The sequence below is a fragment of the Pleurodeles waltl genome, chromosome 8 (genome assembly GCF_031143425.1).
Source record: "Pleurodeles waltl isolate 20211129_DDA chromosome 8, aPleWal1.hap1.20221129, whole genome shotgun sequence".
Lineage (NCBI taxonomy): Eukaryota > Metazoa > Chordata > Amphibia > Caudata > Salamandridae > Pleurodeles > Pleurodeles waltl.
The window spans coordinates 1,328,904,449-1,328,929,567 of NC_090447.1; the positions used below are offsets into that span (position 1 = coordinate 1,328,904,449).

Here is a 25,119-nt window from a genome sequence, read left to right on the forward strand (position 1 = left end):
TCTGCAAGAATAGTCTTTAAGTAAGGTGTTAAAAAACCCTAAGTGTTCAGAGATCATCATCTCAGAGAGGCCAGAAAAAGGGAACTGACTGTCAGCCCACTGCCAGTACAAGATATGCTGGGAACAGTGCACTATTTTCAGTCAACTTTCCAGTGCTGCCTAAGACTGCATTTCCCTTCATTTTCTTCAGGATTTCTGGGAACAGGATTAGGCATTATGCTGCAGTGTTGCTTTAAGTAATACCGGTCACTTAACTTGGGCGTCAAACACTTCAAAATTTAGTCATGGCTTAGTTATCTGTGTTTACTAATGTGAGCAGTGCACTCAGAAGTAAGAAGAGTTAGTGTTTCTGGAACCTCTACAAACATACGCCAATTATTTGAATATTTATTACTTGAATGAAGACGCGTGTGAGGCAGAAGTAAATGATTTGTCCAATTACAAATGTGATGGAACTCCTACGGAATGTCAGTCTCATGGCTGCATGGAAACCAAGAACCTATATTATATTTTATTGCAATCTGCCCACATACATGATACAAAAAGAGCAGAAAAAAGAGATCCTTGACATTTTTGCACCTATTGTGAATACTGACTGGAATACATACATTGCACTTCCCTTACACACACTATGTTGTTTCTCATTTCAGAAGCTGGAGTGAGTTCACAAAACTGAACAGAGCGCTAACAAGAAAAATATGTAATAAAATACATAAATGAGAACAAGATGGGAAGATTTTTAATGAGGTAATTTGACAAAATGCATACTACTAACAAAATATTTTGCTACTGAAAAAATACCTGTATCTCATGAATAATTACAATGAAAACGATCTAAAAAGACAAATTCAAATAGGCTTTTATACCTGTAGAAAGAGGAGTTTGCCCTGTTTTCCTGGGTTTAGAATGCTTTGCACGTTACCCCTGTAACCAGTATTAAAGTGTCTCTTCTCTCTATTTTAACATGGTGTAGTGAAAATAAGTAAGTTTGACCAATGACTTTGTGTTTCACCACTGTGCATATTAGTTGTTCAATGTTCACCAGTAGCACATTACATTTTGTATTCAGTTAAGCTGCTTATTGGCTTTAACGTGGCATTAGACATTACATTTTGTATTCAGCTTAGCTGCTTATTGGCTTTATCATGGCATTAGACATTGCAGATGAGCTGTGTTTTTCCACATGGTAAACTAAGCTTGTGTTTTTTGTATTTTCTCTTACCGAACACGAAAGCATAAGGAAGCGCATATTTTGTATTTTTCTTCAGTGCAGGGAAGAACTCTGCCTTGGGAGAGAGAGCCTTGAAAACTTGGCCAACTTTCGACGTTGTTTCTTCCACCTCTGACCTACAGTAGCCAGCATGTTTTGAATATTCACATCTGAGAGGGACGGCCTTTTAGAAGGCTTTTTCCCATGATTATTTAATCTATAAAAGGTGTCCCTTGTCAGCAGCGAGGGGAATTTTCCGAGACGTCAGTAAGGAGTGGACGTCAACTGCCTGACCTCCCATGAGGGTGGAAAAACTCTCTTGCAGTTGAACCAGGGTCATCAACTTGCTGGCATGAGAAAGATGAAGAGCAGCGATAGGCCCTACGGTGATGAATATTGACTTTATTCCTTGCTTGGCAGTTATGCTATAATATAATCACATATATTTGCTGTGTACATTGCAGTTGAGAATCACTTTGATATATTTTCCTTTCATTGCTCTGACTATTTTTAAACGTGTGCCTCCAACCTACTAATGTCCTCTCTCAGGAACCTCATGGTGAAATAATAATGAATGTCTTCTTTAAACTAAGAAGTGCATTCTAGAGATTTTTGTCAGCTCGTCATTAGTAAAAGCAAAACACTTGGTCATACTAGCATACTCCTATTTGATATATTCATTTTGCCTTTACATTCCCAGTACATGCTATAAAATGTACACAGGGCATGGAAGTTAAACGCCACTGGTATACCACAGCACCTACTGTTCCATCCACTATAGTATCAGTGCAAACATGACTTCAGCCTTACTATTGTAGCCAGACTGTACCAATACAAAACATGCACTGCGACCTGTCAAAGTAAACCCCATTTGGCAGGTAAAAACCTGCCTTCTAAATATGAATAACTCACCCTTAAGTAGGCTATGTAGCGAACTAGGTAAGATGAATGGTATTTATAAGTGGGACATGTAGAAAATTAATGTTACCATGTCCCTACAGTGGCAAGGCCTATGTCTTATGTACAAAACCAGTGCACAGATTAAAATGCTAATACTTTATCTCAAGCGGGACCAGGTACAAAATAATTGAACCACTATTTTTCATAGTATTTAAAAATCAATTTCAATGGTGAACTCAGATTTTTAAGATATATTCATGATAAGTAACTTCTAGAAAGTTACCGGTCTCAGACTGAACTGTCAGAAGGCCAATTAACGTATGTCTTTGCCAACTCTCAGCAGTGTTCAGCCTTGAACAGGTGTGGAAAAAAAGGTGTGAAATGCTTGCCTGGAGGAACCAATACCCTGACCTGAATGGATAGAGAGGATTCCTCTGAACTCCACAGAATGTGCAAGATGGGGGCTGTGGGCATCCTTTTTGACTTTTCAATGTCTGCTTGACTGGTCTGTTGAGCTACATATAACACTTGGGGCGCCCTTGAAAGAGCGAGAATAGGATGTCGAGATAATTCTAATTTATCCACTGTCTCGCTCTCTGCTTGCTGGAGGACCCTGCATTTGTCCTACCAGACGCCTGCCTCAGGGTTTTATTATGGATACAGTGCTTGCCACAAACTGAATTTTAGTGTTAGATGTGGGAGAAAAGTAGGATTACCATAGTACACCCCCAAGCTCTCAAAGCCCAAGGTGAGTGTGGGCAAAGACTTTACCATCTTGATAATGCCCTGAAACATGGCACCTTGTGACCGTTTACGGTAAGGCAAACAAACTACAGAAAAAGGGGGCAGTCAAGTTTTCATTTCTCTTATGTGTGACTTCGCCACATTTTCTGTGTGACTATGTGTGACATTTTAAATTTGATGTGTAACACGTCTCAGTCTATTTCTTTCCAGCGACACTATGGTCCATAACCAATTCAACACTGAACCAATTACCAACCTCGCTCATCCATATTAGCATTGCACCTTATAATGTATAACTTGTAGTTTCACATCTGATTTTACTCTGTGTTGCTTTTACATACTCATTTCATGACATATTTAACCATGACATAAAAAAAGGCTCTGAAATTAAAAAACATGCCTACATAACACTTAAGGCATACAGAATGGTGACTCAACATTGAGCAAAACTAATTAATACGAACAGATAACTACATGTAATCACAACAGACACTATCCATTCTCAAATTTAGGCAGCAGCGCTCGTTCAGCTTTTTTTTCTATTTTAATGGGATCAAGCACAACAAATACACAGACAGAATTGTGACAAAAGGTAATTCATTGCTTTGTTGCTTTAAAAGGTGTTTGAACTTTAAGCTCATCAAACCCCATTTAAGGCGCCTCATTAATAAGCTGGTGCTGGCCCAGTGTCCTTGTAATCACTACACGCTGCCTATTCTGATTTACAAGTTGAATAGCAACCAGGATCTGCTGCTAACCAATGGGTGGGCAGTTTTTGTACATGGTTCCGGCCTAAGCTAAGCTTGTCTGCTCTGTGCCATAGCTAACAGGGAGTTGTTCAGAGGTTAATTTAGTGACCTTAAGGGTTTGCCCTGGGAAGGGTAGGGTTTATTACTTTAACTGCGTAATCACTCACCCAAAATAATAATTCAATTTATTACAAAAAACATATATGGAGCAGCAGTTTCAGCTGACATAAATGAAGACAGGGATTTCAAAATATTTTTGAACTATCACTCTCTCTGTGACGGTGAAGACCAAGTGCTCACACATATTTTCCTCTAGAATTAGAGATGTCAAGTCAGTGTATTTTGTCAGTACACAATTGAAGACCTGGCTGAGCAGGAAAACAATACTTTAAAAAGCTAAGGCAAAGCCAAAGTCTGATCCATCGGTTTTCTGACTCACTGCGAACACAGTGTGTGGCTTTGGTCACTCTACTCCGTTACCACCTAGAGCAAGACCTCTCTCTACCCTTCAAGGACAAGGAATGGGCAAGCCCTGCTGGAGGAACCCCATGTGCATCCCTCGCAATGTGCGATTTAGGCTTATCCAGTGCTACGTAATATATCGAGCATACCTGACCCCACACAACATTAATCCCATCTTTCACTGCACTGACACAGCCTGGTCACGCTGCTCCCTGACCAACCTCGATCTGCTTCATGTACTATGGTTCTGGCCTTCCCTTCCTAACTCCTGGGAAGGCATAATATGCCATCTTTCAACATACACGGATACACAATAGCTCAGACGTGGGAGGTCTGCACCCTAGGACTTTATCATAGGACCAAATGTAATTGAACCACGTCACAATTCTTTGACCTGGGGCTATATGACTGTCAAACGCCTTATTACCAAACTGTGGAAAGCACATGAACACCCCCAACCCCACCCTTGCAGCCTGGGTGCCCTCTTTGGTGGTGTGGGCTAGAGCGGAGAGTGTAGCTTTGCACAGGGAAGACAATCTGGGCCTCCGTAAGTATCAAATCATGACCAGCTTGGTCGCTATCCTGTTAGATTTCCATAAGCACCCTCCTGACGCCGCAGACCCTGCTCTGAAGAGAACGAGAATATTGGAGGGGCAATCACCATCACACCCTGAATTTCCAACCCCCTGCAAACCCCTCTTCATCAAATTTGCCCCTCTTTACACAACAGTTAGTAGCACATCACGTTCCACTGTACGTGTGCACTCTATATGTCCCGCTGTGATGTCTACGAACATGTGAACCACTGGTACTAGACGATGCATGAGCGAGGGAGGAGAGACATGGGCTGCTGAACCTGGCATGCTTGTTTATTTATTTTCAATTCGAGTTGGACAATGTTCTTACCTGACATAATGTACCTTGCGATACACAGTGACATCTTTTGCAGACGTTTGCCAATTGAGCTGTCCACCATCTATCCCTGCACTCGGCTGCTTTGGGCACACCCATCGCTTCTCCTGCAATTTAACTTACCATACGAATGTATTATATTCTGGCTAATGCATCCCAATCGTGCAATACTTTGACTAATGCTACTGTATATCAGTTTGTGACTACCAATGAGGTATTTATTTTCTCGAAAAAGTAATAAAAAGATTTACAAAAAAAGAAGCTGTGGCAAAGCCAACAGTTCTCACTTTCATGTGAAAATGTAAGGCAGACCTGTCGATTTGATAACGTTTGCCCATATAGCATGCCCACTAATAATTGTTTTTCGTCCTCTGCACCTGCCAAACACAGCAGATTTAAATAAACTGAAAACATACAAAGACACAAAAAAACACGTAACCTAAACGGGATATTGCCTATTGCATTCCTTGCATAGTTTAGAAATGCTATAATCATCACTTTATTGTTAAAGAATGCAGTTTATGCCATTACTACAGGGCACATAATCCAGACAGAAAATTGTGTCTCACAGCTGCTATTATAAATTCTCTCTGCAGTGGCTGCAGTGCCCCACTAGGTGTCCAGTGAATGAAACGAAATGAGACAATTGCCAGGCTGCATTATCTTAGGTTGTTCTTTAAGGTCCCCCGATTAAGACATACTTGTTTCCTTCTACTTGGCACAAATACCTTAAATATTAATAAAGGTCCCTTGAATGAGGTAACTCCTCACTGTAGCAATCAGCAATTTGTATAGAGCTGTTTTTATCACCCATGGCGTCTTGAGGTGCTGTCATGGGGGTGCCGTTCAGTCAAAGAGCCAGGTCTTGAGGTCCTTCTTCAACTGATTCAGCGAGGTGGCCTGCCTGAGGTGGATTGGTAGCGTGTTCTAGTTCTGCGCTGCGGGATAGGAGAAGGATCTGCTTCCCAATGTGCTCTTCTTGATTCTAGGGATGGCGGAGAGGGTAAGTTGAGAAGATCAGAGTTGTCTGGCAGGGGTGTAGAAAGATAGGCGGTGGTTGAGGCAGGCTAGTCCAATATTGTGCAGGGCATTGTAGGCTGGTGACAGCAGCTTGAAGGTGATGCGTTTGTTTAGGGGTAGCCAGTGCAGGTCTCCATGGTGGGTGGAGATGTGGCTCTGGCAGGGGATGTCTAGGATGAGTCTGGCTGCTACGTTTTGAATTCTCTGGAGTCTTGCTTGGAGCTTCTTCACGAGGCTGGCATAGAGAGTGTTACTGTAGTCAAGATTGCTGCTGACAAGTGCGTGGGTGACCATCCTCCTTGTCTCAGTGAAGACCCACTTAAAGATCTTCCAGACGACGCGGAGTGTGTGTAACCGGGTCATGGACAGCATTGAGTCCAGGATGATGCTCAGGTTGCGTGCGTGGTCGGTGGGTAGTGAGGCACTTCCAAAGGCAGCTGGCCACCAGGAGTCATCCCAGGCAGAGGGAATGAAGCCCCGGTTGAGGATCTCTGTCTTGTCTGAGTTGAGGTTGAGGAAGCTGTTTTTTATCCAGTTGGCGACCACTCTCATTCCGTTGTGGAAGTTGCTCTTGGCTGCTGATGGTTCATCGGAGAAGGAGAAAATTAGCTGTGTGTCGTTTGGCAAGCGGAGCATGTAGATATTTAAGAGGAATGGGCTCAGGGAGGAGCCCTGGGGTACTCCACAGCAGGTTTCAGTTGGTTTCGAGAAGAACGGCGTGAGTCTGACTCTCTGGTTCCTTCCTGTGAGGAAGGAGCAGATCCACTCCAAGGCCTTGCCACAGATGCCGGCGTCGTGAAGTCTGGCGCATAGGGTGGTGTGGAATACGGTGTTGAAAGCGGCGGAGAGGTTTGAGGAGGATGAGAGCATCTGTGGTCCAGTATGGTGCGGATGTCATCCGTGGCTGCGAGGAGGGCAGTTTTGGTGCTGTGGTTGCTCCTGAAACTGGACTGGGATGTAGTTTGACTCAAGGAATTCTGTGAGCTGCATGCTGATAGCCTTTTCAGTTACCTTGGATGGCAAGGGGAGAAGAGAGATGGGTCTTTAGTTTTTCATCTCTAGGATCGGCGGAGGGTTTCTTCAGTAGCGGGTTGATCTCTGTGTGCTTCCAATCATTCCAGAAGGTGGCGGTTTCAATGGAGCAGTTGATTTTCCAGCACAGCTCGGGGGCTATGATGACAGTGACTCGTTGAAGATGTGGTGTGGGCACAGGTTCTAGGGAGCCCCTGAGTGGATATAGTTTCTGAGCTTTGGGGGGGGGTGAGGGGGGAAGTCTTCCGTGAAGGTGGGGGTCCACTGGCCCAGAGTCGGCTGGGGGGGGGGGGGGCCCCGTGGTGGTGCTGGTGGAGATGGGATTTGGCTCTCAAACCCTTCGTATATATCATGGATTTTACAGAGGAAAAAGTTGGCAAGTTTGTCACAGAGGTCTGGTGGTCAGGGGGAGGGGGTAGAGGGGGAAATGCCTGTGGTGCCCATGCCAGAGTTCATGAATTCCTTGACTATGTTAGAAACTCATTGCTAATGATTATTACTAGAGTTTTATGGGGTCAGACAAAAATTATAGCTCTAGTAGACTGCAGTCCCTTACCTACTTACTAGAGGCATCTTGAATGCAATACAAATGCTTGCTGTACTAGGCTGCAGTACCTCACGTTGTTACTAGAGGTCTCATAGGTGTCAATTACTGCCCAGAGGTGCCAGCCTTTCTATTTACTTGCGTCGTCATTGAGCATATTTGTGACATTTCGGGCAAACTGCACGGAAGTACATATTGTTTTCAACAATTTCAACAATGAAATAAACAAATGAGCAAAGGGATATTTTTCAAGAGACTGCAAAGTGATATTAAAGAAAAAAGACAGTTCACAATCAGTTTTTAAGACGGAGGTAATCAACCAATTACCGTATAATAATAACTACAAATGGAACAAACTTTAAAAGTTGACAGTGCATAGTCATATCTGAATAAGCTGCTAAAATTAAAAGTTTCATCCCACTTTCAGACCTCAAATAAGTGCAGAAAGATTGCTTCAAAACTAACAAAAAACCCTTTGGCCCACACAATCTATGGCAAGTGCAAAAGTAGAGAGTTAATCACTTCAATGAATAGGACTGGTATACCAACAAGCTATGATGACCTAACAGGAAGCAGGAGCAGGAATTTGTTAGCAGATCATGTTCTAAAATCTTGTGAATCCTCAGCACACCACTTCCAAGTCAAGTCACTTTACCAGGGAAGGAATTACATTTTCCACTCTTGATCATTTTGATTTTGAAGACAACTTCTCTTTGTCTGGCACATACGTGATAAAGCCATGGTGCTTTTTCAAGACTGTACCAATGAAGTAGCTGAACAACCAGTGTCAACTGTAGGCATAAACAAATGAAGTTGCAAACTTATAACCCAAATGCCTTGCCAACGTGTGCAATATCACTATAAGCCATTGACACGTTCCAGTCTCCCAGAAAGTTTCAAAGTAGCTGAGGACATGGGTCTTCTTCTACCTGATGCTGCGGAAATAATTGAATTTATCATATCACTCATTCGGTGCTGACTGAAAGATGAAGAAAAGCCAGTTCCTCGGTGGGCTACAATTCATGCTCTGACCTCCCAGAATACCGTTTCATTGAAGTGTGGGTTTTTACCAGTAATACCATCTCCAGTCACAAACTATGCAAGTGCACACAGCTGTAAAAAAAAAATACAAAATATGCGTGCTCAGCTTAGAGACCAGCCTACCCTGCCAATTTTCTGTGATGAAGGTGTGTTCAGTATTGTAGCTGACATTTTTATGAGCAATCCAGTAGATCGGAAGTGTGGAATTTAATAAAATATCTACTTTTGCATGGGACATGTTCCTTCATACGTCTACTGTAAAAAAATATATACTTGTCCCTTTGGTACCATGTACAGCATCAACACATTTTGGCAGCATTCTCATTATTTGAGTGCTCCACTAACAGCCTCTCTGATAATGCCAGGGATAATACTAAAGTAGGACCTGAATACTAGCAATTTCCGATTTCCTTATTTTGCCACCTTTCCACAGATCTACACACTGGGGCTGGAGGCAGCAGTAAACAAAGGTTCCATGGTTGGAATGCCCTTTTGTGTCTGTGCAAACCTAATAAACTGTATGTTTTATGGGTATTCACCAGCTCTTCTACAATCTGTTCCCATGATGGGAAAGGCTGGACATTTTACTCCTGACACAGGCAGAAGTTAAAATGTTTCCTGGGTTGGGGAAAAAAGTGTTGAGAAGGAAAATAAACTTGTAAACACTCAACATATTTTCACATGAGCAAATCTACATATGCATATGTTGTTGTGCTAAAATACAGTTCACAAATATTTTCTAGGAATACGATTTCCTGTAAATTCTTGTGAATTCATAAAATATGTTTATCTGCATTAATGCAAAGACATTCTATGGGTGCACGTTTGTGGCTTTCTTTAACAAATGGGCCCCTAATTAGGACCAAGACCTTTTGTTTATTTTAGAATTCACTCTCTCTATCCATCTATCTATCGGCTGGCTTCACAGTAAGTGATAGCAATGTGCTCTTTCACAAAGTGTGTACCGGCATGCAAAGTAGTTTTGTTCAGTGCCAGAAACTGCTGAGGCAATGTGTGCAGCTTTTTGAGACCCAAAAATATTTTAGCATTTTGCCAATGTTTGTTACAATGGTGAGGGCCTGGCAGCTCCCATAACAATAACATTTTACTTATGCCATGTCAAAATTAGACAAGTATTGACAAAACAAAAAGACTGACCATGTCGGACCTGTTGTCTTTACCAATGCTGGTTTATTTTCATGTTGCCCATAATCTTGTTGAAACTGGTTTTACTGATATGCCATTCGAAATATTTTTTGGAAATACTGGCATGCATCAAACTTTTTACTGAATATTGCTTCAAAGAGATAGTACCTAACATTTCCCAATAATTTAGCGAAACATTTTTTAAATAGTTGCATTTTGTTTAAGTGAACATTTTATTTTGAAAGCAAAGAATCATCATTCTTGCTTTTATGCTACTACAGATATTTGCATCTAATCAAACAGCATTCTGTGACCATTAAATGTGGCCTTGTATTGTTACAACTTTGCAGTGTGTACACATTTTCTTTTATGGTACCACTGTCAGTACTGCAGTCCGAGCTTACAACATGTATTTAGAGCGCTCGCCGTAATAATAAAGGCTTTACATTAATGAACCATAAATACAAGTTCCATCAGCATTAGCATATGGGCACAAACATTACCTCCACTGCAGACAATTCCCTTTCCATAATGTGGTACTGTAAACTGGCAGCCAAAGGGTTTGTGCTGCAGGGAGTTGGGCCTACTTGTCCAAAGGACAAAATGAACATGAAACCTTCTTGCCCTTGACACCAAACAATATGTCCTGGGCATCATCAGGCTATAGGAATTCCACACCTCTGTTTATCCAATGATTGGCACTGCGGTGTACAGGACGTATTTAGTGGATGTGGCATAGAAGATGCACTTAATGAGGCTGAAATCTTTGGAACCAAAACTGTCCAGTCAGTATTGAGCAAAACTCATTATGTTCGTTCGTTACAAGGTATGCTCATAATATCTGAGGCTATAGAAACATTGTGTTGGAATGCTTTCTGGAAAAAGAATGACCAATTAGGTTTTGCGTATCTTATCTCAGAAGTGAACAAGGCGAAAGGTGCACTTCATTCAAAAGATAGAATGCAAAGCCAGGCAATGTTCAATATACTCAGTTCAAAATCAACCAAGTTCATAGAGTTTGTCAAAGAATGTGAAGAAAAAAATTAGAACTTTCCAAGTACTGAGGAAATGTTTTACACAATAGCTCTAGTGAAAAACTTGGTACATGCTGATCAGAAAGGTGATTAGGAGCTGCACAAGAACACTGTGGAATCACTGATTACTGTGTTTCCGGAATTCAATTGCATAAACTACCTGAGATATGGGTCCTGATATTTGGAAAGAGTGAAGAAGCTAGAGGTGTAAAAACCTTACCTCTACAGAAAATTAATCCAAAGACATTTTGTGGTTAAAGACAGAGAGGGAAGGTTCAATGTTGTGGCTCTAGATATGAAACTGGAACAGCCGATCAATAGATCGCAGAAAATCTCCAAGGGAATTGTTGGGTCAGACACTTAAAAGTGAATATGTTGCTCAATGGCATCTAGTTTACCATGAAGTCCTTTCTATTTGCAATGTTTTCAGAGAGATGACAAATTAAAAATTAAAGGACCATCGTGAAACTTCCTCAACGCAAACTTGTGGGTAAGAAAGGAGAACTTTTAATAAACATGTTGACAGCCTACTTCATTTCATGCAGCAGCAAGGAAACACCTTTGAAATGACTGAGCCTGTGCAACTACGCAACTTTGTGACTAAACAATATGTGAATAATGATATAAAGACACGTCTACTAGATGTCCTGGAACATGGATCGAAATTATATGCAGAACTGAAGCAGGAGAGATTTGTACTGAAAGATAAAAAGCTTCTTCACATAGTCACTAAAGCTAAACTTCCACGCTTTAATTGCCTTAGTAAGAGTTTCATCCAACCAACCAGTACTAAATAGGTGACAAAAAAACAAGAAACATTCTGTCGTGTGATCTTCTTCCAACAAACGCATTATTTGAGGGAGATGCTGCAACAAAAGCAGTGAAACACAAACTTGTACGAGAGCTATAAAAAAAAAAAACCCTTTCACCTGAAGAATTTAAATTTGAAAAGGTGTCCTCATTAAAAACAGCTGTTGTTGTGGACTAGATGTCACAATGGTGAATGGTCAAGATTTAATCCATGCAAAACTTCAGAGAGGTCGTTCAGACTGTTCTACAGACATCAAAGTCAGTGTGGACCTTGCAAGAACTGCACATTGTCTTTGACAGTTATCTTGAACAATCTGTCAAAGAATATGAGAGAATCAGATGAATGTCTACAAGTCGACCGACTGACCTTGTGTGCATCAAAAATTCAACACCTATACCTGTGCAACTTGATAAATTCTGGTTATCAACATAGAACAAGATAACCTTGGAGATGTTAACTTGCCAAAACATTGCTGATGCTCCGGTGAACACTGTATTTCCAATTATTGCAAGCGGAATGATTGTCAATAAGGAGTTCATGCCTGCAGATATATATTCGAAATCTACACACCATACTGTTCAAGAGCTTAGCAGCAAACTGGAGGAATCCGACCTTCATGTTGTGCCACATGTTGAGTGGGCTAACTGAAATGGTTCCAATCAAATCATTGTACTGTCAAATGCCACAGAAATTATTATGCTACTTAGATTTGTTGCAATGGTCATAAGTCAAGGATTGTCAGAGTTATGGAACAGGCGAGAAAAGACACGTAGGACACTCAATCCGGCTTCATATTCTGTACAATAAACTTGAACCAGAGATGCCCAGTGTTCTTATCAAGGCACATATTCTTACAGGTGATGACACTATGAGCAAAATTGTCGCAAAACGTGGAGCTTTAACTGCTGAACTTGAAGTTTGTAAAAGGAATTGCTGAGACAGAAGAAGAATGTGACTTTAAAAGGCGTAGAAAAATACGTTGTGCATGTGTGGAAAAAGAGTTCTGACTCGCACATTTGACGATTTGTGGTACAGAGATTTCAAGAGATCAGTCCTTCTAAGTGACCTTCCACGACGTTATATTCTGTACGTGGACACATTAAAGAGCATTCTACTTGACCAGAAGATGTCTAAATTTGCTGGATCATGCATATGTAGAGAAAGAGCTGTGTGGCTATGGTTGGGAAGTTATTGATGGGGTGCTAAAAACTACGAAATGTCTAAAGCCTCTACCCACCACTCTTACACTACCAAATGATGTCCCTGTCGATATGCTTTTGTTAAATGATCGACATTCTACAAATGTACCACGAGCGATTGCCGAAACAAATAAATTAACTATGAAAATGTTTCTAGAGTGTTAAACGTAATTTTTTTTCACATTCAGATCATAAACATTTTGGTGTAAAAAGGATTAAAACAATTATTTGTTTCATTTCTAAATACGTCTCTTCTTCCTCCATTATAGCTGCCATTTCAGAAAAAGGTGGAAGGATTGCTCTGAGGAGTCTTTTCTGTCTCTGTAAGACTACTTGACCCCCAAAATCTATGTTTTAACACCAAAATATATAGGTCTCATGGTTCCTGAAATATTACATCGTCACTGCAATACATCTCCCGTTTTTTAAAATGTCATCCAGAAAAAAAGAGAAAAGAAAATCAGACCGGATTAGCAATGTCTATCCAAGCTAATTTACTTGTCTAGTGATACAGAAACACAAATCAAAAATGAAAATCTCTGGACAGGAATTTTCTTTTACTGAGGTATTTCATGGGGCAAGGACTAAAAGTGCTTTTATACCATATAATTCTGTAACATGGACTTTTAATTGCATTTAACATAAAGGCACAAAATGCTCTACCAGACTGAAGAACATGTTGCTAGGACAAATGTCTCTCTGTGTCATGAAAGAAACAGATACTTACTTGTAAATATAGTTTTACAGCTTGAAACTCTTCTAAATTCACATGCTGTGCACAATTCCGCCTTCTAGTGGTTGGGTCTGGAAGTAATTTTCTTTTCTTTTCATTGTTCGTCAGTGGGTGTCGACATAGTCAGAGTCCTTGAATGACGTTGATCGTAATCCCACAATGCCCATGAGCGTGTCCGCTACCTTAGATTCTTTTTTTTTCTTGCATAGAAACATTGCCCATAAAGACCACTGTAGCTTCTTTCTTTCTGGTAAAGTGTACCTCTGGTTTAGTGACAATTGCCTACTAGTAAATAGTACATTTGAATTGTCAGAACAATCCATGTAATTATTGTATTCTTTGTTGCCTAGAGCGTGCACTTAGTGCCCTATAAAGAACTGCTGTGTTTTTCAGAAGTCCTGAGTGACGATATGCAACATATGACAGCACTTCTGACATCTAGTAAGTGTAAGGCCCTTTCTGCATTATTGGATGGCTTTGGGGAAAAAAGCTGCCAGGATATGGTTTTGTTCACATGGTAGTGTAAAATGACCTTGGGCAAGAATTCTGGTGTACTCTCATTACCATAATGTCCTTATGTATGGCTATGTATGGTTCCAATACTATAAGTACTTGCAGCTCATTCACCCTTCACAGTGATGTAATAGCCACTAAGAAGACAGTCTTCAGAGTAAGGTGTTTGAGCGTGGTTTTTTGCATGGATTCAAAAGTGTCTCTATTAACCCAGGTAATACTAGGTGGAAGTTCCATGATGGGGGTGGTAGCCACCCCAAGCAGGGAACAATCCTTTTCCTCCCTTCATGAATATTTTAATTAGTGGAACTGAAAAAAATGCTTAGCATGAAACCGTTTTAGGTATGCTACCATGATAGATAAGTGTATCTTGGTTAAGCATAGGAGAGTTTACACTTTGTTACATATTGGACAATGATTGTGTCGTGATAGTAAATATGTGTTGTATCTTGCTAGCTTGATACCGGGTTATATACCTTTTCCACTTGAAAATCCAGCACTTCATAGTGGATGCTCTCTGCACTTCTTTAATGATAGGTAACATTGACTTTGGTAACTTTAAATGTTAGAATTGTTCTATTCTGGAACCACGCTCTTAACGGTGGTCCCCTTGTATTTGGGTGGAACACGTTTCCTTGTTGCATGATCAGGGTGTCCTTCTGCAGAGGAATATTAAGACTGGTGCTTCGACAGTTGTAATCAGTGTAAAAACAAACAATGGTTGACAAGGCTATTTGGAAGCTACTAGGATCACTGTCATGTAGATCATTCTACATTTCTCCAGGGCTGCTGGAATTAGTGGTACGGCAGAAAAGCGTATGCAAATATCTCAGTACCAACTTATCAACAGGGCATTCCACAGTGGCTGAGGATGGTAGTGTCTGGATACGAAGTGCCAATATTTGGTGTTTTCCAGTGTTGCAAAGAGGTCTATCTCTGGCCTTCCCCAGTGTTGGAAAAATGTATCTAGTATAGATTGTTTTACTTCCCAGTTGTGACTGCGCCTCTTTTGTCTACTAAGCTTGCCTGTCTGCATGTTTTCCACACCTGGGACATGATCTGCAATAAATAAAATGTCTTTTGCGTTGGCCCATTTCCAGTTGGCCAATGCCAATTCAAAAAGCAGGTAGGATACTGTCTCCCTCTTGATTGCTAAGGTAAAACATTGCTGTCTTGTTATCTGTTAGTATCTGTATTGCCTCGTTCTGCACTTGGCTATGAAAAGCTTTTAGTGCTGGGAAAATAGTTTTTGGTTCCAGGAAGTTGATGAGTTTGTCTTTTGTGTCCATCACAAATCTCTTATCCCTAGTGGATTGATGTGCGCCCCCTAACCTACGTGTGTGAGGTGTCTGTGGTAATGAAGGCTTGTGGCAGAGGGGTGGTAAAAGGCCATCCTTTTAATTGTCTCACTGCATTCCACCACCTCATACACTTGATGAAATTGGCTGTTACATTGACTAGATCTTTCCAACTGCCTGTAGTCTAAGACCATTAATTGTCCAACCATTCTTGCAGTGGTCTTAAGTCTAGCCTAATGTTTAGAATAAAGTAGATGCAAGAAGCCTTCATCTCTAGCAGTTTCATCACTGTCCTCACAGCATAAGTCTCTGACATCTGGCTAAGGCGAACTTGTCCGAGTATTGCTTGAACCCTTCATTCAATTGGATAGGTCATTGCTACTGCTATGTCCAGATCCACCCCAGAAAGGCTCTCTTTGTTTTTGAGTGACAGGTGGTTTTACCAAATTTACTTTAAAAACTAGTGTGTGTAGTAGTGAAACCACCCTTGTCAGGTCTTGTAGGCACGGTTTGAATATGTTTGTCTTTATCAGTCAAACATTCAGAATAAGGACAAACATGTATAGCCTATTTCCTGAGGCGTCTTGCTACCACTATCAAAGTTGTTGTGAAGACTCTTGCACAAACTTTATGCAGAAGAGCAGAACTTTGAACTGGTAATGTTAGCCCTCCATTACAAATCTTAGAAATTGTGTGTAGATGTTGTTGAGGGCCACTGTGGCCAGATAATTTCCCTTATCTAGCAGGCAGATAACATCCTCCAAGCTGTCATTTGGAACCTTTATTTACCTGTTTACAAAGCACAGATCTAGGATAGTTCTTTTTTGGGGACTAAGTAGTAAATATAATACGCACCTGTGTTTATTTCCTTGTGGTGAACTCTTTCAATAACATTTCTATGCAGCAGTTCTTGCACCCTTGGCACCAGGACGTGTAACTGGTCCTTTTTGCAGTGATGGTGCTTTGGAGGTTTTGTTGTTGGCTTCTGTATGACGGTGATACATGAACCATGGTGTACAAGATTTACAATTGACTTATCTTTGGTAATGAACGTCCAGTTTTTTATGAAGTCTTTTATTCTCCCCCAACCACACTGGTATTTTGTGTGTATTGTTTGGGGGACAGCTCGAATGACTGAGGCACTAGAGGCAGATCCCCTTGAGTTTCCACCTCTTGATTTCCCGATACCTCGAATAAAAAGCTTTGTTCTTGCCACCACTGTCTGGGGTGTGAGAACTGGTTGCCTCCTGATTATCTTTGCACCTGTGCAACAAAGCCATGCCTGCTCTGGCCCCCTTCTGTCTGGATGAGTACCTCTTTTGAATGAGGTACACCCGAAAGGCCAGCAAGGCCCTGGCTATTTCAGTGGCCTTCTTCTTACTCTCCAGAGTATGGTCCACTCATGGGCGAAATAGCTGGTTACCAGTCAGGGGGATATGGATGACATTGGACTGTACTTTTGGTTAAAAACCACCTGGGCTATGTAACCACCCATGCCTCTTGAGGACCAAGCCTGTTGCCAGCTGTCTGCTTTCTGTACCTCCAGTGTCAAGTGTTGGCTTAAGGCAGGAGTTAACGATGTTCTTTCCTCCATAGATTATATTATTTACTCTTTTCTGGTATCATTGTGGAAGATGCAACATTGGGTCCTCCATACCCTCCCAGTGTTGATAAGCATGCCTATTAAAGATGGAGTTCAAGTTCACTATCCGCCATTTGTTGCAGCTGCTCTCTACAGCTTTCTGCCCATTGCCTCCAATGTCTTGCTCTTTTTATCTGGCGAGGGCTCCATGGATATAGGGCACAAGGCCCTTTCCCTCTCTATAATTACTAGGAGAGTCTGCTTCAACATGCCCTCGTATATTTAGGTCCTGAGTGGGTGCTCTGTACTTTTTCTCTATGCCCGGTGCGGCTTTGAGAAAACTATCACACTCTGCTAGGCTATCCTCAGGAGTATCAGCAGAAACTGGTCCTTCCTGCATACTAGGGATAGCGTCTCAAGGAGAAAGCATAAGCCCTCTTTCTCTAGCTCCATCTTCACCCCAAAAGCGTCAGCAGTTTTCTTTACCACCCCGTGGTATGTTCAGCTACCATCCGGAGGAGATGACCTCGAGAGAAACATATCTATTTCCATATGAATCTGCCACAACACCTTACTACAATGTTTTCTCCTGCAGTATGTCAAAAATCTATATTCTCGGAGACTGTAAGGCTAAAAATACACTCCTTTTCTCCCAAGTATGTGCTTTGTCCTGCATCAGGCTGTATTTCCTCCTGCTCTGAAACCAGAAAGTCTTGGCTTGTCTTTTTTTTTTTTTTTTTTAGCCCAAAGTTTTATCTTTTACGTGAGGCATTGTGGCTTCCTTGAAAGCATCTTTTTTCTTTTTAGTAATTTATCAATTTCTTCCTCTAATGCCTTTTTCCTATCAACTTCAATGAAGTCAGAGGTTGTAAGGTTTGCATGGGATTTACAAACTAAGAAAGTTTAGAAAAACAAAAACACTTCTGGTCCCAACTACTAAAAGGCGTAAACGTGCAAAGAATTTAAATCTATAAGAGATTTCATGCTGTAGAAAGAATGCACTTCTTGTATAGAGCTTTATATGAGTTTTTACATGCACTGTTTATAACAAGTGTTACTATTACACAATATTAATGGTATTCAATTCATCAACGTCGATAAGATGAAAGGCTGAGTTGGCCTTGTCAGAATTCAAACTTGTGACCTACAGATTACATCAGAAGCTAGAAGCAACAGCTTAACTCATTAACCTATCTGTTACCCTAATGAAAGAAGTCACGACAGCTCAAAAGTCTAACAAAACATCCAAGAAAGTGACAGATGAAACTTATTAGCAGTGGCTTGAAGGTGTATGGATAAGTATAAGGTTTTATTGTAACTACACAGTCCCAGAATTGAAGTACTTAACACATAGTACAGACAAAACTGAAGAAAAGGAATCCAGTACCAAGCTTAAACAAGTCATCAGGACAGGTATTGTGTCTAAAACGGGGTTTTTCTTAAGTATCTAATAAAAAGGTGAACTTGTGTCTGAAAAGGCAACAGGTCAAATGAAACAGGAAGTAAAGGACAGGGACTGCAATATAGAGGGTTTCTGAATTATACATTTAATCTATATTCATTGTCATTACAAAACTTTATGACACACCATATTTTTTTCTGAGTTATGCCGTGGTGAGGCATGGATTCCTGGGAAATTAATGTAAGTTTTAAAGAAAGAGACACATACTCCAACTTTCCCATTACTGCAAAACCCGGCACACCACCTAAATTCTCTTGGCAAGGAATAGGCCTGGACCAGAAGACCTAAATTGAAAGGTTTTCACTGAGATGCCCAGGTTCTGAATAACTGGAAACAATGCCTAATAATTTTCCTCACTTTGTTCCAGAAGGCATATAATGATGTACTATAATACAGCTTGTTTGAACACTGCCAATTATGAGCGATTGAGCAACAACAGCAACAATCCGAGATGTCTGGTACCTTATGTGCTGTGTCATTTTCAGAGGGTCTAAAATGTCTTAGAGCACAGTTTATATCCAAGTTCGTGGACTGCACACAAACACTTTGTACTCCGTCATTATCTTGCTTTATTTGAATAAATCTGCAACACACACAATACAGTCAAGAACAGCCAGATCAGTCTTCCTAAACTAGGAGAATCTCCTATTGCTCTCCATAGTGACCATGCACAGCCAGGATGTATAAAATTAAAGATCTATTCTTTAATTTCACCTGATCCAGATACAAACACAGTGGAAACAGCTCGCACAAGTTACTAACTTTTCTTCTACCTTTGTCAACTTCATCTACGTCATAATTCCTAAGAGGTCTGGACTTCAGAAGAAGACAGGATACATCAGGAGTTTAGATATCTGCACCACTTGGAATCAACACGTGTAAAATCATCTCATTCAAAATGGGGACATTGTGTTTTTTGTAATTATAAGGTAGCCGACACAGGTGGGCATCTGAATACTTCAGGAAATATTTCTGGGGGGCTTCAGAATTAGCAAACAATGTGCCACAGAGGGATAAAGTTAACTTTATCGCAGGGCCATCAGGATTATGAGATTCTATAGCTGCCAAACAGTCTGTACAATTATGGATTTGCTGCATTTGCCCCATTCCTTTAACGGTTGCATAATTTGCAGATTTCAACAAAAAAAAAGGTTTCTAGATCAAATGGACCAATAATTACTAAAAACTTGACAACATGTTACTGCACACAGGAAAGGCCCTTCACAAAGGTTAACTAGCCACATTTCAGTTGTTTACTGCTTGTTTTGGGCATTAAACTGGTACTAATAAAGTGAAATCTTTGCTCAGACGAAGTTAACACATATAAATGTCAAAATAATGAAGTAATACTATCACAAAATGTGCCACATAATTCCAGCAGATCTGCCTTATTGTGAAGTTATTACTCCTAATCCAAAGGCTCTATGGATGTCAGATTACAAGGTTACATTCACCCATGGGTATTTTGGAGGAGAGTAACAGATGTTTATTGGAGTCCACCTGTAGGGTACAGATTTGATCTATCTCTAGAGGATGGAAAGCTCAGTGGTTCAGCTGAGATCCAAAACTCTGACCATGTGATCAAATACATAACTTAACACCCTAGTGCACGTCGCCAACGTCATTAAACTCAACTAGAACCTAAAAGCAGTACAAGATGCTGCTTCAAAAGCTGACAATACAGGGATTTGAGCAACAGTTTGAGCATAAATGAAACATTCATGCTAGAAATTAAAACATAAGTCAAAAGAATTGTAAGTGTTCTAGAGAAGATAACTTCTTAAAATCAGAAGTAGGTCTAAAACTTTTATATGGTATCCTCCTCAGATTTGTGTGAAATACAAATCAACTAAGATTCCAACCTTAAGTAGCAAATACTTTTACTGAAGGAAATGTAAAACTGATTTTCAGCCAAAATTTGTTCTTAAAGCAAGTGCTGACATGACAGTCTGTACGTACCATACGATTCTCTAACTCCAATAACAAGTTGAGAGTCAAAAGCCTCCCCTAATCTTTCAGCGTGGACCAGCTTCATCGCACTATCCTGTAATCGATTCTTTATGTTTGAAAAGATTGACTCATTCCACGTGTCCAGCATGAGCTAGAAGACAGAAAAATAAACAAATAAGAACTACAAAATTAATAAAAAGAAACATTACTCACTGTAGTAATTCCACCACTTAGTGAGGACTTTGCATCACTAAAGATTCAAATGTAAAAGCCAATGGTTGTTGAATTGAAACAGGTCAATGTCAGCTGTGGCCTTTTTTAAAACTTCAGGTGACACTCTGCACCCCTTGTTTCACTACCTGCTAATCTGTGCCCTTTCTCTCTAGTAGACTAGTTTATATGACAGCATACCAGTGTTGAAGGAGACTGGGGAAGAATAAGTAAGATGGAGGAAGGTCGATTCCTGGAAAGCAACCATCCACTGCAGGAAGGACCTGATCCTTAGCACCTCGAATTCTTCCTATTTCAGATTTGACATGTTTTGGGGAGGGGGGGGGGGGGGGGGGGGGGGGGACACACATAAATAAATCAGCAGTAGATCTTTGCAATTTGAACAGGAATGAAACTCACCACAATCTGGATATCCTTCCTTTATCAATGCCATCTACAAGTAAATGGAGGTGGAAGAGGGAAAAGGTAGGGACAGAGAAACTGTTGTGCATTACTGCAACTGAAAAAAAATTCTTCAATGGCACCATTCAGCCAGCATGCTTTCAACCTAGAAAAGGCTGCCCACATAAGACCGCTAGTTGTTCAGGTACTTTGGTTTGCTGACATATTTATGGTCTATGTCTAGATAACCCATGTTTGTCTAAATCAATGGGTAAAGTCCTAAATGCTCTTCCTCTGCAAATAATAATATAATTAAACGTCAGAAACAACAAAAAATAGCACACATTAAAAGGATTTTCTATTAGTTAACAAAATTTGGTTCAATAACAAAAATAAAAAAAATTAATTGATCATTTCCAAGAAATGAGCAGGTCACAAAGATCACTACTTCTAGGAAGCACCAGAAAGTTATGCATCCCTCCCCCCGCACCTCCATCCCCCATCCCCAACCCAATGCATCGAAAGTATTTGTTATCAGGCTCATTTATAAAGACAAACAAGGAAAATAAAGATGTTCAATGGGGATGAGGAAATTTAGAAAAGGAAATTTATCAAAATGATGATCGTGAAGTTAAAAAACGCAGTGAGTCTACGTAATAGGTATCAGATATTCTATTAGAAGAACGAGTTACTTACCTTCGGTAACGACTTTTCTGGTGGATACATTAGCTACCTGTGGATTCCTCACCTCATGAATACTCCCATGGAGCCAGCATTCTACGGAAATCTTCTTACTAGTCTCTGCACGTCGACGAGGACGTCACTGTCTCGCACGCGACGCCGTCTGACGTCATACAGGCAATAAGAGGTCCTCGACGACGTGCGGACGTCAGTACCAATCATTTTTTACGTGCATGAGAACAACCAGGCAATGCAATGAAAGAACAAAGCAACATCCATTATATTGTAAAAATACACCACATTGTATGAATAACTGTAAATCTTTTTATGTACATATATATATATATATATATATATAAAACTCTCTCTTTTCAAATATATACACACACCAAGTATATACATAAAGATATATACACATATACCTATATATATATAAATATATTATATATATACATCTATTGCACCCTCAAAGACCAAGAGGAGCACACTCAAGGATTACTTGGCAAGACCATAAAGGCAACGGGGAGGCGGGTGGGACCGTGAGGAATCCACAGGTAGCTAATGTATCCACCAGAAAAGTCGTTACCGAAGGTAAGTAACTCGTTCTTCTGATGGATACAACTACCTGTGGATTCCTCACCTCATGAATAGAGTCCCAAAGCAGTACCACGCCCGGCGGTGGGTGCCTAAATGGTCAAACCAAGAAATCCTGCAGCACTGACCGTGCAAAATGGCCGTCCCTTCTAACCTCAGAATCTAAACAGTAATGTTTTGCAAAAGTGTGAAGGGACGACCAAGTTGCGGCCTTGCAGATGTCGACCACAGGAACACCTCTGGCTAAGGCCGAAGTGGCCGACTTAGCTCTGGTGGAATGAGCTCTAATGCCCTCAGGAGGATCCTTCTTTGCCAAAGAGTAACATATTTTAATGCAAAGAACAACCCACCTGGATAGTGTTCTCTTGTGGACTGCCTTTCCTCTCCTCTTGCCCACGTATCCAATAAACAGCTGATCCTCCAGCCTGAAATCCTTTGTTCTATCGATAAAGAAGCTCAACGCTCTCTTTGGGTCCAGACGGTGCAGTCTTTCTTCCTCTTTGGAAGGATGAGGCGGAGGATAGAACGTGGACAAAGTAATTGCCTGAGCCAAATGGAAGGGTGAAACAACCTTCGGGAGGAAAGCAGCCTTGGTCCTCAACACCACCTTATCCCCATAAAAAGTTGTATAAGGGGGTTTTACTGATAAGGCCTGCAACTCACTCACTCTCCTTGCTGATGTTATAGCTATCAGGAAGACTGTTTTTAAAACCAAATACCTCAAGGGGCAAGAATGCATAGGTTCAAAAGGGGACCCCATAAGGAAAGTCAGGACTAAGGACAAATCCCATTGCGGCATAACGAATGGCTTTGGAGGATATTGATTTAGAAGACCTTTCAAGAATCTGATAACAATAGGGGATTTAAATAAAGATGGTTGGTCTGGAAGACATATGAAGGCTGACAAGGCCGATAAATAACCTTTAATGGTAGCCACTGCACAACCTTTCTGCGCCAGAGATAGAGCTAAAGACAAAACGTCCGATAGATGAGCATGTAAAGGATCAATCTGCCTCTCTCCACACCACGCAACAAATTTAGACCACCTATTAGCGTAGATAGATTTAGTGGAGTGTCGCCTGGCCGCTAATATAACATCCACTACCTCAGGCGGGAGAGAGAAGGAACTCAGGTTGCCCCGTTCAATCTCCAGGCATGTAGGTGCAGACTCTGGAGGTTGGGGTGTAGAACCTGCCCCTGCGACTGTGAGAGGAGGTCTGCCCTGAAAGGGAGACGGAGCGGCGGGCACGTTGAGAGTTGGAGAAGGTCGGAGTACCACACCCTCCTTGGCCAATCCGGAGCTATTAAGATTACTAGAGCCCGGTCTTGGCGAATCTTCCTCAATACTCGAGGAATCAAGGGTATGGGAGGAAACGCGTAAAGCAACTGGCCGCACCAGGTCATTTGAAACGCGTCCCCCAACGCTTCCTGCATCGGATACTGAAGGCTGCAGAACAACGGACAATGCGCGTTCTCTCGAGTGGCGAACAGATCTACCCGAGGAAACCCCCACTTCTGGAAGATTAAACGGACTTGATCTGGATGGAGACGCCACTCGTGGTCTGCCGAGAAGTGGCGACTGAGACTGTCCGCACGCACGTTCAAGACTCCGGCCAGATGGTTTGCTATCAAGCAAATCCGATGGTCCTTTGCCCAGGACCATAGTCGAAGAGCTTCTCTGCAGAGAAGGTACGACCCCACTCCTCCCTGCTTGTTTATGTACCACATCGTGGTAGTATTGTCCGTTAGGACCTGTACCGACTGACCACGAAGGGAAGGGAGGAAGGCCTTGAGAGCCAGACGTACAGCCCGTAACTCTAACAGATTGATGTGAAAAATCTGTTCCTCTGGAGACCAAAGACCTTTGATCTCCAGATCCCCCAGATGAGCTCCCCACCCTAGAGTGGAAGCATCCGTTATGACTGTGGCCACTGGTGGCGACTGCTGGAACGGCTTTCCTTGTGAAAGATTGTTGCTTGCAATCCACCACTTCAAATCCACAGCAGCATCTCTGGAGATCTTGACAGTACCCTCTAGATCCCCTCTGTGTTGAGACCACTGCCTTCGGAGGCACCACTGAAGAGCCCTCATGTGCCAGCGAGCATGCGTGACCAACAGAATGCAGGAGGCAAAAAGACCGAGCAGACGAAGGACCTTGAGGACTGGAACTACCGCTCCATTTCGAAACATTGGAACCAAATCCTGAATATCTTGAATCCGCTGAGGCGGAGGAAAGGCCCGACCCAATGTTGTATCCAGTACTGCCCCTATGAACAGGAGGCGCTGAGAGGGCTCCAGGTGAGATTTGGGCTCGTTCACCGAAAAGCCCAGGTCGAACAACAACTGGGTTGTTGACTGCAGATGACGCAACACAAGCTCCGGGGACTTGGCTTTGATCAACCAATCGTCCAAGTAAGGGAATACTGCTATCCCCTTCCTTCTGAGCTCTGCCGCAACCACCGACATCACCTTCGTGAAGACTCGAGGTGCTGAAGTAAGACCAAACGGAAGGACCGCAAACTGGTAGTGTTGCGATCCCACCACAAACCGGAGATACTTCCTGTGTGACTTGAGTATCGAGATATGAAAGTAAGCATCCTGCAAGTCGACAGACACCATCCAGTCTTCCATGTTCAACGCCAAAAGCACCTGTGCTAGGGTCAGCATCTTGAACTTTTCCTGCTTGAGGAACCAATTCAAGATCCTCAGGTCCAGAATTGGTCTCAAACGACCATCCTTCTTGGGAATCAGGAAATACCTTGAGTAAACTCCTTGACCCCTTTCCTGCTCCGGGACCAACTCCACCGCGCCCTTTAAAAGGAGGACTTCTACCTCCTGTTCTAGCAACAGGAGGTGTTCTTGTGAACAATACGAAGGGCGGGGCGGGGCG

General features: G+C 41.7%; 1 protein-coding gene across 2 annotated transcripts in view; it reads right to left on the reverse strand.

The window, feature by feature from the left end:
- Nucleotides 1-25,119, reverse strand: part of CUL5 (cullin 5) — a 497,462-nt gene that overhangs the window by 323,820 nt on the left and 148,523 nt on the right. For both annotated transcript variants that reach the window (XM_069202325.1, XM_069202326.1), the window contains exon 5: nt 20,352-20,493. In XM_069202325.1, the coding sequence (XP_069058426.1) occupies nt 20,352-20,493 (142 nt within the window). The remainder of the gene's footprint in view (nt 1-20,351; nt 20,494-25,119) is intronic.